This window comes from Fringilla coelebs (assembly GCF_963513975.1).
Source record: "Fringilla coelebs genome assembly, chromosome: 20".
NCBI lineage: Eukaryota > Metazoa > Chordata > Aves > Passeriformes > Fringillidae > Fringilla > Fringilla coelebs.
The window spans coordinates 5,441,083-5,454,994 of record NC_140046.1 but is presented as its reverse complement, the minus strand read 5'-3'; the positions used below and the strand labels follow the sequence as shown (position 1 = coordinate 5,454,994).

Genomic DNA, 13,912 nt, shown 5'->3' with positions numbered 1-13,912 from the left:
CGAGCATCATCCTGTGCTCTTTGCTGGTGGCCACAACCCAACCCAAAATAGACTCCCAGCCCAGCATCAGCAGCCTCTCCCACACCTCTCAGCAGCCCTCAGTGACCAAAGTGGCTTCTTGGAGGAATTTCCCCTCCCCACTCGCCTCTCATGGAGAGATCCCAGCGGTTCTTTCCACGGGGAGGGTCCAGAGCTGTCATGGAAAGCCTGGCAGGGTTGTTATAAATCACCCAGGGCTGCAGGCAGGTGGGCAGGCAGCACCTGGAGGGCTGAGGAGAAGCTCCTGGTGCTGACAGAACCTCGGGCTGGACATGAAGATCTCCTTGGCCCTGCTCATCCTGCTGCTGGCAGCTGCCTGGACTGGAAGCCAGGGGATGTCCTGTGAGTACCAGCAGGGAGATTTTCCCTTCTGAGCTGTCTGATGGGATTTGGGGTCGGGGAAGGGGAGGAGAGCTCAGCTCCTGATGGGGTTGTGGGGCATCAGCGGCTGCCTGAGCACGGGGCTGGCCTGGATTTGTTCAAAATGAGTAAAAATGGGGTTGGTTCAGGCCCAGATGCCAGCTGGGGAGCTCTACAGGCAGGGTGCTCGCACCCTGGGGCAGAAGGATGCTCCCTTTGTGGGATGAGGGAGCAGGAGCAGAACCTGTGATGGGGATTGCAGGGTCCCAGGGTGAGAGAAGGGATGAGAAAATTGACTCCATGTTCAGAAGGCTTGGTTTATTATTTTATGATATATATTATACTAAAAACTCTACTAAAAGAAGGAAGGATTTCATCAGAAGGCTGGCTAAGAATAGAGAAAGAAAATTAATAACAAAGGCTCTGAGACAGCTGGATAAGTGATTGGCCATTAATTAGAAACAACCACATGAGCCCAATCCCAGACCCACCTGCTGCATCCCACAGCAGCAGAGAATCACTGTTCACATTCTGCTCCTGAGGCCTCTCAGCTTCTCAGGAGGAAAAACCCCAAGGAAAGGGGGTTTTTCGTGCCAGGGGTGGGAGAGCACTGAACCCTCCCTCCTGCTCTCAGTCCGCAGCTCCAGAGCCAAGTGCTGCTCCAAGGAAATGTTCTCACGCCAGAAAATCCCAGCGTTCAGGATCAGGGGCTACCTGGAAACAGCCTCCACCTGCACCCACAGGGCTGTCCTGTGAGTAATCCCAGCTCCCTGCCAGCCTTCCTCCCCTCCACCCCATCCTCACCTCGCTCACCCTCCTTCCCCACCAGCTGCTCTGCTTTTGGGGGCTTCCCCAAAAACGAGTCCCCTGCACAGGGTGGGGCTGTCCTCACCTGGCTCCTCACACCCACCTCCCTCCCTGCTTGGCCCAAAGAGCCCCAAACGGCCCCACCTGTGCTGCCAGCAGGCCAAGAGTCAGCCCTGGCAGGGAAAAGGGGGGCAGGATGCTGCAGGAGCCCCCGGGGGGATCCTCCACTCCTGATTTGGGATATTCTTTCCCCCCAAGTGTGAAGCTGCCGAAGGGGGTGGTCTGTGTGGACCCAGAGGAGAAATGGTTCCAGGAGTACCTGAGGAAGCAGAAGAAGCCAAAGAGCACCTCCACGTGAAGCTGCCTTCCCCAAATCTCTATTTAATTATCTACCCCATCGTGTCATTAATTTACAGAGCTGGCTCTGTCCCCTCCCCTGAGCTCAATAAACCCTCTTGTAAATAAACCTGCAGCTGGAGTGAGATGTCAATCCTGGGCAGAAAATGGGGCACATCCAGGCCAGGAAGAGTCCAGGAAACCCAAAGGACCCAGCTCCCCTCCCAGCTGGAGCAGCCCTGCCCAGCTGTGGGGTTTAAGGATGCCCTGTGGGATGGGGATAAACGGGAGGAAAATTCCCTCTGGGATGTTTGAGGGTGTTTAGAGGTCGGCTTGGCTCAGTCCCTGGGCAGCAGCACTGGTGACAGCCCCAGCTGGGTGTCACTGCCCTCCCCACCAGCCCACCAGGGCAGGCAGTTTCTCCAGAAAAACGCTGCACTCTTGACTTCCCCGTTGGTTTGTGACTCACTTGAATCATCTTTTTGATGAGCTAGGACATGCCTCACTCTTAAAGACACTTTCACACACATTGCCAGATTTGTTGCCATTTATCTGCCCCCATTTAGGGCATTTTTTTTTGTACAACCAATGGACAATTAATCTGCCACAATATCCACAGGACTACATCAGCTGGAAGTGGTCTGGAATTAGAAGGAATATTCTTGCCTAGGACTGTGGAACTGCAATTCTCAATTTTTGCAGAGAAAATGAGAGTTAACCAGACTTTTCTAGCTGCTCTGTGGTGCTGGAAATCCCAGGATCCAGCAGAATATTTGGGATGTGTGAAGGACAGGGCAGGAACTGGTTCTCTAAATTCTCTAAACCACAGGAGCATCAAGGAAAAGACCTTTAAGGTCAAGTCCAAGCATTAACCCAGCACCAAACCACATCCCCAGGTGACACATCTTTGGAACACTCCAGGGGGGTGGGCATCCCACCCAAATGCCACATTCAGAGAGAATCTGACTCAGAGATGGAGCCCACACAGAGGTGCCAGATGATGAAGAACTGAACCCCTTGGAGATGAAAGATTGCTGGAGATGAAAGGGTGGGGCTGAGGGCAGGCAGGACACCTCAGATTTTGGCTTTTCTATTTTTCACATTCTGTGCTGCTTTAGTGCATTGTTCTGAGCTTCATATAATGGGGATGGTGAGCTCTCTGCACAGAGCAGGGAGACAAAACAATTCCTGCTCCAAGGAGAAATGACCCAAATCTCAGCCCCAAGAGCACAAACCCCATGGGCTGGAGGGAGAAAAACAAGGATGGGACTGCAGGGGCTAAAGCTGGGATGGGACAATGAACTCCAAGATGCAAATGGAGCAGAACTTTCATTTTTCTCTGAGGCTTCTCAGCTTCCCAGGAGAGGAATCGTGGGCAAGGGGATTTTTCAGAAAATGTGGCAGTGACAGGGGTCTTCCCACAGGACCCTCAGGGAGGGAAGGGAGTTATGGAAATTTGAGCTACAAATCCATCAGCAGGGCCTGCTGGAGGAATACTTTGAAAGCAGAATTTGTCCCACAAAACCTCCCAGAGCAGGGTCAGGGCCAGCTCACGAGGCTGCCCCGTGAGGAACCCTGAGCCACAGGAGCTCTCTGCAGCATTTTTATCAATGAGTGCCACTTCCAGGGGGATGTTGCACAACCTCTGTGGCCTCCTCTGCTCTTGCATGGGATTGAGGAGCTGGCAGTGACTTTCATTTCTTCCTGCTGTGGGTTCCTGCCTTGGGGAAGGCAGAAGTTGCTTTGATGCTTTGATGCTCCCCCTGAAAGTGGTGCCCAGAGCATCCCTCTGCCTCGGGGTCAGCAGCTGGACTTGATTATCCTTGTGGATCCCTTCCAGCTCAAGAATATCCTGAGATTCTCTTCTTCTCCCTTATTTCTGGGATAAGAGCCCTAAGGGAAAGGTTCCTCACCCTGGCACTCAGCAAATTTGGGATCTGCTCTGGCCCCACACCATCCCTGCTGCTCCCCCTTGTCCTGCCCTCAGTCAGGGATGGTCCCTCTGCACAGCCCCGGGGGGTGAGGGGGTTTCAGACTTAATTCCCTCCTTTTCTTTGGGATACTCATGCAAGGCAGGGCCAAAATCACAAGACTTTGTGAGACCAGTGCCACCTTTGCTCTCCCACCCCATGTGAGTTTGTCTGGTGGTGGGGTGGCCACAGCCTGGCTCAGGAGCAATTTAAGGGAATCTTTGTAGCCCTTTTTGTTTTGGCTGCACCTGCCTCAACTGCCTCTTCCTTCCTTATTTATTCCTTATTTATTATTCCTTATTTATTATTTGTTCTCTTTATTATTTGCTTCTTCCTTATTTATTCCTTATTTACTATTTGTTCTCTTTATTATTTGCCTCTTCCTTCCTTATTTATTATTCCTTATTTATTATTTGTTCTCTTTTCCCTTTTCTTTCCTGGGTGAACAAAATTTTGGTGGAATTGAGTACCTGACCACCACCAGACAAGCCAAAAAAGAAATGGCATCTTTGGCTCTTTACTCCCCCCATTAACTAATGGGCTTTTTCTTCCTTTAGTTTTTTTTTTCAAATTTGCATTTGTAAAGCTGAAGTTTCTCTTTCCCTGTGTTTCCTCCCCTCCAAATTCCTCTTCCTCTGCCGGATTCAAACATCATCTGCTCACAGAGATCCTCCACGGCAGGAGAAATAAAACCACAAGTCGTTTCTTTACTCTCCCTTTATATCAGTTCCTGATATCTAATTCCTTAAACAGAATTAAACACCAACTGCCTGCTCTTGCTGAGCTGCCCTTTTTGTGCAATTCTCTGTAATATCCTCGATTCCAGTCACAATGGAAAGTATTTCATCAGCATCCAGTAAGAAGTCCCATCCGGCCCTCAGCTGAATGGAGAACTGAAAGCTCGGCCAGTCACTTCTGCAGCAAAGAGGAAATATATTTTTGCTTTTCCCATCAGAAATAATCTATTAATGGTGAGATTTGCTGTGGTTCCTGCCGGATGAGAATTCATCCTCTGCAACCAGATCTCAGTTTCCAGGCTTTTCTGGCTGTGGGGTATTCCTCACCATGCTCCTGGTGTTGGTTGGCTCCCAGTGCTGCTCTCCTGCCCCTTTTCCCTCTGTTTTGGCACCCACCAAGCCGAGTTCAGCTCATCCCTGGCTCAGGGTTGCTCTCTCCAGAAAAAAAAATTCCCATCCAGGCTTTGGATAGCTCAGGATCTCATTCCTGTGGTAAACCCAAGCAGCAATTTTTGGTTTCCTTCCTCCTGTCAGTCCCACTCCCACAAAGCCAGCTGGCCCTGGTGAGGCAGGAGAGGTGCCAGAACTCCAGGGGTGGCTGGAGGGCAGAGCTGTGGGGAAATCTCCGTGGGTTTACAGGCAGAGAAGGTCATGAAAATACAAAACACTTCCACTGGCTGGCCCTGAACTCCTCTGCACACAGAGGGGGCCTTGAGCTCTGGAGAAACCTCTTGGTGTCTCTGCAATTAGCAGGGCAGAAAAGCAGAATAAACTGAATAAACTCATGCAGATCTGCATTACTCTGGGGAATTGAATCCCTTCCTTCTGCCTCTGTGTATCCAGGGACATGTGACAAGGAGGAGCCTTTACAGCAGGTGCATTTTCCAAGCCTTCCTTCAACCACCACAAATGGTTATTGGAAAATCCGAAGGATTTATTAATTTATTTATTCCTTAGTAGCTCCATGCACAGAGTGGCTGAAACAGAAAGAGCTGGAAAGAGGGAGTTGGAAAAAGAGCTGGAACAGCTGGAACAGCTGGACCTGTTCTTCCAGCAGCCCAAGGCCAGACCAGCCCTGCCCAGCTCCTCCTGAGCAGCTCCAGGAGATGATTTGCACCCATTCCCTGTCCTGCTCACACCAGGCAGGAGCTGCTGGCTGGGGAAGCTTTGCTGGACAAGAACAGGCAGTGCCATGGCTCAGCATTTTGGGCAGTTGGACTTTTCCCTTGAATCAGTCAGGAATTAGTCATAACTCAGGCAGGGTCAGCAGCAGGGCCAGGGCAAGCTGGGGTTTGCAAATTCTCTGTGGCAGCATCAGGAAAAGGCTGGAAAAGGCCAAAAAATGAATGGAGGAAGGAGTGATTTTGGCAGCTCGCTCTGTCTGGGTGTGCAGCAGAGGGGGGAGTTTGGGGAATTACCCTCTGGAATTGCAAATGCTGCCCTTTTTCAGTCACTCTGCAGTTTCCTAGAGATTTTATCTGCAATGAGTTGATCCCAGTGGGTACCAGCAGGATCTTCTCCTCCCTCTGGCTCCAACCTTTAATGCTGTGTCCTGCCATGGGAGTCTCTGCTTTTTGGGGCTAAATCAGGAGAGATTAAATTGGGTTAAATGATCCTGCTTGGGAAGAAGGGGGCAAGTTTATATTGCAACAACTTCAGCGTTGAGAGGCTGCAGCCAAAACTGAAACTCTTCAGTGTAAATCCTGTCAGGGGAAAGGGAAGGTGACAGGGTCAGCCAAAATGAAACCCTTAAAGAGGTGCAAATTCAGCCAGGAGACAAGGGAGGGTGGCAGGGTGAGCTGCTGGCCTGGATCAGGGCACAGAGTCTAGGTCCTGCACCTGCAGGGACTCCACATCTCTGCAGCCTTTCCAGTCAGGAAATTATCCTTTTGACCAACCACCAGCAAAAAGGGACAAATGTGAGACCCACAGTGACTTCTAGCTCGACACAGCCTCCTTCCCTCAGGATTTTCCCCATCCAAGCAGGAGTTGGTGTTATCAGTGGGGATGAACGTGCGTGCAGAGGTTCTGCACCTCACTCTGGATCCCCATGGTGGAGCAGGGTGAGAAGTGGCATTTGGGGCAAACCCAGGGAGGAGCTGCCATCAGTCTCCTGGCAGAGCTTTTCTGCCAGCACCCCCAGAGCTGCTGCAGAGCCCTGACACAGTTTGGGAGCACCAGGCACCCAAGGAAGATGCAGCCTCGTGGACGGCGCTTCCTCTTCTGCGGTTTCGTCTCCTTTTCCAGCTCAGCAAATTTGGGTGCTCCTGACATAATTTTCCCAGTATGATGCTCTCATTTTCCTTCTCTGAAACACTGCACCCAACCCTGGGGTGGGGATAAAAGGGGAGCACAGCCCCAGGGCAGCAGAGAGAGTCCTGCAGCCTCCCCAGCTCCAGCTCCAGCTCCTCTCAGAGCCCACAGCCCACAGCACCATGAAGGTCCTGGCAGCCACCCTGGCCACTCTGCTCCTCCTGGCCACCTGCTCCCCAGCTGAAGGTCACCTCGGTGAGTCCAGCATTGCTGTGTCCTCCTGGAGGGTCCCAGCCCTGCCAGGGTGGCTCTGGGGAGGGCTGGAGGGGTCTGTGTCACCCTGGGGGATGCAGGTTTGGAGCTGGAGGGGGTTTTGCCAGGGGATGTGGAGATGCCTGGAGGGGGCAGAGGCTGTGCTGGGCTCTCACCAGGGCCGTGTGTGTGTCCCTTGTCCTCACAGATGGTGTCCCCAGCACCTGCTGCTTCAGCTACCAGAAGACCCCCATCCCTCGGCGCCGCGTCAGCGCCGTGTTTGTCACCAGCAGCTCCTGCAGCCAGCCCGGCGTGATGTGAGTACCCAGCACTGAGGGGGGACCTGGGGACACACTTGGGAGTGATGTGAGCACCCAGCAGGGCCAGGGGGACCTGGGGACACACATGGGAGTGATGTGAGCACCCAGCAGGGCCAGGGGGACCTGGGGACACACACGGGACACTCAGGGTGCTGCTGCTGGCACTCAGCTCCTGCTGCCCCAGCCCAGCAGCTCAAGGCAGGTTTTGTCCTGGCAGTGTGGTCACCCAGAAGAAGAAGCAGCTGTGTGCAGATCCAGAGGCACCGTGGGTGCAGGAGCTCCTGAAGCACTTCCAGAGCCCGAGAAACTGAGCCACAACCCCACCCCTGCACAGCTTCCAGCCTCGGGCACAACTGAGAGGATGTGACCCCCCAGCCTTCTTCAACAGAGAAAATTATTTTATTTAACTTATTTAAGTTAATCTAAATATTGTTTTTCTAAGCATTATTTTTAAATAATTTCTAAAATTATTTAAACTATGTCAGAATAATACACTAAAATAAAGATAATTTCAATTATATCCACGTGTCTGTTAATGGTCAGTTTTGATGCTTCCTTGTAAAAAGGTGGGAGAAGGGACCATGGGGATCCCTGGGTTTGCTGTTCCCCAGCCTGGTCCAGCTCTGGTGCCAGCCAGTTTGTCCCCATAGGTGACACCTATGTCTCACCAGGGGCTGCCAGTGGTGGCTTTTGTTTGGGGAACGTTCTGGAAGCACCTGTGGTGCCACAGGAGAGCTGGGGTATGATTTCCTATGGGATGGAAAATCCTTTGGTCAGCTTGGATCATCTGGCCTGACTCTGCCCCCTCACAGCAGCTCCTGAGTCCTTGATGAAGGAAAACACCACTCAGGAACAGCTAAAACATCACCATCACTCTCATGCTGAATCCATCAGCAAATAGCTAAAAAAATAATAAAATTGAGCTGCAGATCCTTCCCCAGCTCCATTGTCCCACACCAGCAGCCAGGTTGTCACCCAGCAAACAGGACACAGGACATGGGGACAGCAGACCCAAATTTCTGTGCCACCCAACTCTTCCTCTACAGGCACATTGATAGAATGGAAACTATTTTTGTGTGAACTTATTATCCTGACATATTTGAAATACCACACCTAATAGCTGCCTTTTGTAAGTTCAGAGGTATTTGTGCTGAAGGAAATGCAGTAGATTTCACCCATCTGGGCTTCAGGAAGACACTTGAATTAAGGCCAGATAGTAAATTATGAGCAAAGGCAGAGAAGATGTGACTGGCATGTGAAAAGTAAAATTGGTCAAGAGCTGCCTGAGTGGGGCATGGTAATTGCTTCAGCTGGAAGGGGCTGTGTCACACTCACAGGGGCTTACCCACACAGTTCCTTGAGTTTCTGCCTTAAAAATTATCCTGCTTGACATTTGCATTAATGACCTTGGCAGACAAAGCAGAAGAAGGCAGAGGAAATGTGCTGATGAGGCAAAACGAGATGGGATCATCAATCTGGAGCAGGCCAAGACATCACACAGAAGGATTCCAACGACCTTGAGGGGTGGAGGAGGATCCAAGGCAGCCATGCAGAGCAGGATCCTGCTGGTGGGGACAGGGATAACAGGAACAGGCACTCCAGTCTGGGAGCTGGGAATGGCTGGGGCAGGGAAAAGCCCTTGGCACACATCCCAGGACTGATGTTATCATGAAAAGAGTTAAATGCAAAAGGTTGGGGTTGAAAAATGAGGGGCAGGTCCGTGTGAAGGCACCAGGGGTTGGAAGGAGGTGCAGGAGGCACTGCTGGAAAGCAACAGAGAGGAAATCAGGCTTGCACAGGGATGTTGAAGGGTTCTCATGCAGGTTTCTGACCCAAGATAAAAACCAAGCACTGCTCCCATAGACACCAGTCCCACTGATGGCTCAGGTTTCAGCTTTTCTATTTTTCACATTCTGTGCTCCTTCAGTGTGTGGGTTTGAGCTTCACATTATGGGATGGTGAGCTCTGTGCACAGAGCAGGGAGACAAAACAATTCCTGCTCCAGCTGGGCACCAAGGACAAATGATCCAAATCTCAGCCCAGGAGCACAAACCCCGTGGGCTGGAGAGAGAAAAACAAGCAGGGTGGGACTGCAGGGGCTAAAGCTGGGATGGGACAATGAACTCAAATATTTAAATGGAGCAGAACTGACCAAAGTGAGAGACCCTGTGACTGATTGTGCATTTTGGGACCATTTTGGTTCATCCTGGGTGCAGCCCTGGCTGGGCTCTGGTGCTGCCCAAGGTGGATCCATGGAGGAGATGGATTTTAATAAATCCCTGCTTCATTCTTTAGCTCTGTCCAGCCTCTGCTCTAGGGCAGCCTGCAGAAGACATCACCACCAGCACGTTCCACAACCATCCTGCAGCTGGGATTCCCTCCCAGGTGAGCTGCCCTGTCTTCACAAGGGCCAATTCCCTGAGGCCTTTTAGAGCCCAAGGTGTCCCTCAGAGCAGCATTGCTGTGGAATCCACTCTTCTCCAAGGCTGTCCAAGCACCAGCAAACCAGGAAACTCCTTCCCAGGACAAGCTTCACTTGTTCCCCTGCAGGCCTGGAGGTGATTTTGGTGTGAGCTGCCTCACTCTGAAACTGCTCAGCTCATCCCTTCAGTCTGGAGCAGCAGAATAGCAGCACTTCTGCCCAGTTTCCTCCAGAACATCCTTTTGGACATTCCCACCTCTAACACCCCTCGTTCTGTGCCCTGAAGGAGCAGAGCTGAGCCAGCCTGGGTGCAGACACCCCCATTTCCTAAGCTGACCCCTTGCTGCTCTTCAGGGCTGGATTAATTTTGTGGTTCCAACCTTTCCCTCTCCACATTCCCTGTGTGTGCCCATCCCAGCTCGCTGTCCTTGGGATGTGTCACCATCTCTGCAGCACTTCAGGACACCAAATCTCCTCTGGGATCATCAGAGGTTTCTATTTCTTTATTTCTCTCCTTTCGGTTTCCTCCACATCCTCATCTCTGACCAAGTCCCTCAGAGCTTCCTGAGCCACCTCACTGCTGAGTTGAAAGATTTTTATGGCACTATTTTAAATTTTCAGGCTTTTTCTGTCGACTTCCTCTTTCTCTGGAATTTCTCTTTCGAATTAACTGGGACAAGACTAATCCTGGGGTCTGCTTGGATCCCTTTCCTTTTCAACCACAGGATGTGGGACTGACTCACATTTTAGGGAGAATGATTTCTATCCCCCCTGACCTGTGAATCCCAGCACCCAGAGCATCCCTCCACTCCCAAATGCCAGCCCAAGCTTTCTCTCTGGACACTCTCTCCTGAATTTTCCTTCTGTGAATTCCCCAGCAGGACAGCTGTGAAACCTTTGCTTTGCTTTTAGGACCAAGCCAGGAGTAATGGCAACCATCAGCCCTTTCCCTTTTCAGAGCCACTTTTTTCTCCTGCAGCCTCCATGCCTGGACCCTGCTGGGTGTAATTCAGCATGACAAAGCCTCCTCCTCCTCCCAGGAGAGGCATCACTCCCGATTCTAAGTGCTTTTTGGTATGAAATCTGCTTTTTACCCTGGGCTAAATGCCTCAGAGCAGCCCCAGGGTGGGCTCCCCTGTGTGCCTCCAAAGAGCTGACCCTGCTACCCCCAAAAAAGCCTTGCAGGAAGGTGGGGAAGAGTCCAGAGAACCAGAAATAACAAAACACAGGCAGGTTTTGCATCTGGGCCTGCCTTTTGCCCATAAAGCTGAGTGAAAAAAAAGGTGATTTTACAAGCAAGGAGTCCCCACAGCAGGACTGTGTCCCCACCACCAAGAGCAGCAGGCTGGGAGCTCAGGTGACAATGACAAATGACAGGTGCCAGCCTGGAGCTCCATGCAGACCCCTGAGCTTGGGGCACAAGTGGGGCAGGGATGCTCTGGGAAGGATCCAACCTCCAGCAAAAAACGAGAGGCAGCAGACCTTGGTGGCTCAGAGGGCACAAGCAGAGGGACAAGGCAGACACAGGGATGTCTGCAAGGAGAAAGAGGAAGGAATTTGCTCTGGGTGTGATTCTGCAAGAGGCATGATGTCAACTCATCCTGCTGCTGGGAAGTGGCTCCAGAGCAGCAGCACGGGCAGGAAAGGGTCAGGATGAGTCAGGGCTCAGCCACACGTGTGGGGTGTCCAAATTCCAGGGCCAGGTCAACCCTGGATCATCCAGGAGGTGAAAGTGATCTGGTTTTTGAGAGATAGGTCCCAGCAGAGGATGTGCTGTCTCCAAGGATTGAACATTTGCTGCCCTCCACAGCTCGGGGCCGCCCCGAGGAGCTCCCCATGTGCACAGTTCCCCATCCAAGGCTTCTGAGGGAAGGGAGAGGCCCTTGGGCTTGGAGCACGTGGTTTGTCAGAGAAACAGAGCAAGCAGGGCTGGGGAAACACAACTTCCACTCACTGAGTCCTCTAGGAACAGACTTCCCCTCTCCCCAGGTGATCCCCCAGCACCTCCTCACTGCTGCAGGATTTTTTCCTCCCATTTTTTCTCTGTTTGAGATCAGAACACCATGTCCATTCCAGCAGGAAAACAAAGGATCAAATTGTTCAGTGACCCCTGTGGCCCATTCTCAGGCCTCTCTCACCCTCTCTGCACTGCACACCACCATTCTTCCACGCTCTGCAAATGTAACAAATCCACACTTGTTTCAAGCAGCATTAATAAAAATATCACATAGCACCAGAGCTCTGGGGTCACCACACACCCCTGGCAGTCAGGGGTGAAATCCACCCAGGCCATTTCCACGGGCTGACAGTGACAAGGAGGTGTCAGAAGCATTAGGGGATATTTTTTGCAATTTGGGGAGCTGCACAGGACCGAGCTGCTCGTGCAATAATCCCTTCCCAGAGAACACCACTCACAGATTTTGAACCTCTGTCAAAAATGACGTCAGGTTAAACTCCAGGAAAAGAACAGGAGCGAGTGCCTGCTGGTGTGGGAACACAGGGCTGGGCAGAGATTCCCAAGGATTTCCCAGCCAGCTCTTCCCAAGCTGCTGCAGAGCAGCATTGCAGCACCATCTGCTGCCTGCTGCTCCCCAGCTCCTCAGCAGGCAGCTGAGAAATGCCTCACCCACTCCTCAGGGTGACAAATCCTGCAGTCACTGATGAGAAAGTGGATCTGTCTTCTCTTCTTGGGGGAAATCAGGGCTCAGGCTCCCCAGAGGTCCCTCAGCTGAAGCACAGTCTCAGATCCTGTGGTCAATGCTGCAGCAGAAGCACCAACTTGCAGAGTTTAATTGCTGCAAACATTTACTCAGGGTTTAAGAAAATTAACACCCTGCTGGCACTTCTCTTTGCAGCAGCCTCTCTGGGAGGGCACAGCACACCTGACTCCATGGCTGGCTGTGCATTTCTCAAGCTGTTCCCAGCTCCTCCTGCCCCATCTGAAAGGCTCACAGGAGATTCCAGCTCCTCCTGCCCCATCTGAAAAGTTCACAGGAGATTCCAGCTACTCCTGATATCCAAAAGGTTCACAGCAGACCTCAGCTCCTCTTTCTCCATCTAAAAGGCTCACAGCACATCCCAGCTCCTCTTGCCCATCTAAAAGGTTCACAGCAGTTCCCAGCTCGTCTTTCTCCACCTAAAAGGCTCACAGAAGATTCCAGCTTCTCTTTCTCCACCTAAAAGGTTCACAGCAGACCTCAGCTCCTCTTTCTCCATCTAAAAGACTCACAGCACATCCCAGCTCCTCATTGCCCATCTAAAGGGTTCACAGTAGTTCCCATCTCCTCCTTGCCCATCTAAAAGGTTCACAAGAGATCCCAGCTCCCCTTTCTCCATCTAACAGGCTCACAGCAGTTCCCAGCCCCTCTTTCTCCACCTAAAAAGCTAACACAAGATTCCAGCTCCTCTTTCTCCACCTGAAAGGTTCACAAGAGAACCCAGCTCCTCCTTGTCCATCTAAAAGGTTCACAGGAGACCCCAGCTCCTCCTGGCCCACCCCAGCCTGGAGGAAGGTGGTGCTGCACAGGAGCAGTGCCCAGCAAGGACACAGCAGGCTGAGAACAGCATGTAAAGGCAGGTTTTGTATTTGAGGAGTGTGACCTTGTCCTTTTCTTCACTGGGATTTACAGGACTGAGTCCAAAGAAATAAATCAAAGGTGCACATGGAGCAGGTCTCCTCCTCTGGGCCCTACTCCCCAGGGCAGCTCAGACAGAGGAGCAGAAGGAAGGCCCAGCACGTGTGGAGGATGAGGGCACAAGCTCCCTTGGCTGTGGTAAGGCACATGCCACAAAAAAAGAGGGAACAGGAAAAGAAGAACCAGGGGAATCCCAGTATTTCTCCCCACCCTCAAATCTGAGAGTGCCACATTCAAAGCTGCTGCAGCATTTCCTGGCTAATACAGGAGGTGGTTCACTGTCCCAAATCCTGGCCCATGCCCCCTCCCCAGCCTTGGGACCATGACAGCATCTGCCTCATCATTCTGGCATTTCTGACAGCTTCACACACCAGGCTTCTGCAGACAGCTCAGGAATTGTGTGTAACAGCCAATGTTCTCAAACACCTCGTGCCAGATCGAGCTGGGAGAGAATGAACACAGCCCAAACCACCCAGGCAAGGCAGGGCAGCCCTGCAGAGCACTCCTGTCCTCTCCACAGGCAGCTGCCATCCCCCTCTGTGCTCAGCCTGCTGCAGATGTGTACAGAGGAGATTTGGGTGTTTGTTCTCCAAAGCTGCCTTGTTAATGCTGGAGGAATATTGACACAACACTCCCTCCGAAGCAAGTGGAAATTGAAGCTTTTTGTTGAACCTGTTTTTTTTTTTTTTAATCTTAGCTTTTAGAACAAGACATTTAACAACATTACCATTCATTTTTGCATCCCATGTCACAAGTTCAGCTGGGCTCCTGCTTTAGCTGC

The 13,912-nt window shown here is 51.8% G+C and overlaps 2 protein-coding genes across 2 annotated transcripts; both read left to right on the top strand.

Moving 5' to 3' along the window:
* Positions 1 to 311: 311 nt before the first annotated feature.
* On the top strand, positions 312 to 1,564 carry LOC311161528 (C-C motif chemokine 13-like; the record flags this gene model as incomplete). The annotated part of the gene is made up of 3 exons (XM_084219154.1): positions 312 to 381; positions 1,034 to 1,151; positions 1,465 to 1,564. 3 exons carry the CDS (start codon positions 312 to 314, stop codon positions 1,562 to 1,564), a joined length of 288 nt encoding a protein of 95 aa, XP_084075280.1.
* A 5,120-nt stretch (positions 1,565 to 6,684) lies between these two features.
* On the top strand, positions 6,685 to 7,385 carry LOC311161591 (C-C motif chemokine 5-like; the record flags this gene model as incomplete). The annotated part of the gene is made up of 3 exons (XM_084219274.1): positions 6,685 to 6,757; positions 6,963 to 7,071; positions 7,292 to 7,385. The coding sequence occupies 3 exons, from the start codon at positions 6,685 to 6,687 to the stop codon at positions 7,383 to 7,385; spliced, it is 276 nt and encodes a 91-aa protein (XP_084075400.1).
* Positions 7,386 to 13,912: the final 6,527 nt, after the last annotated feature.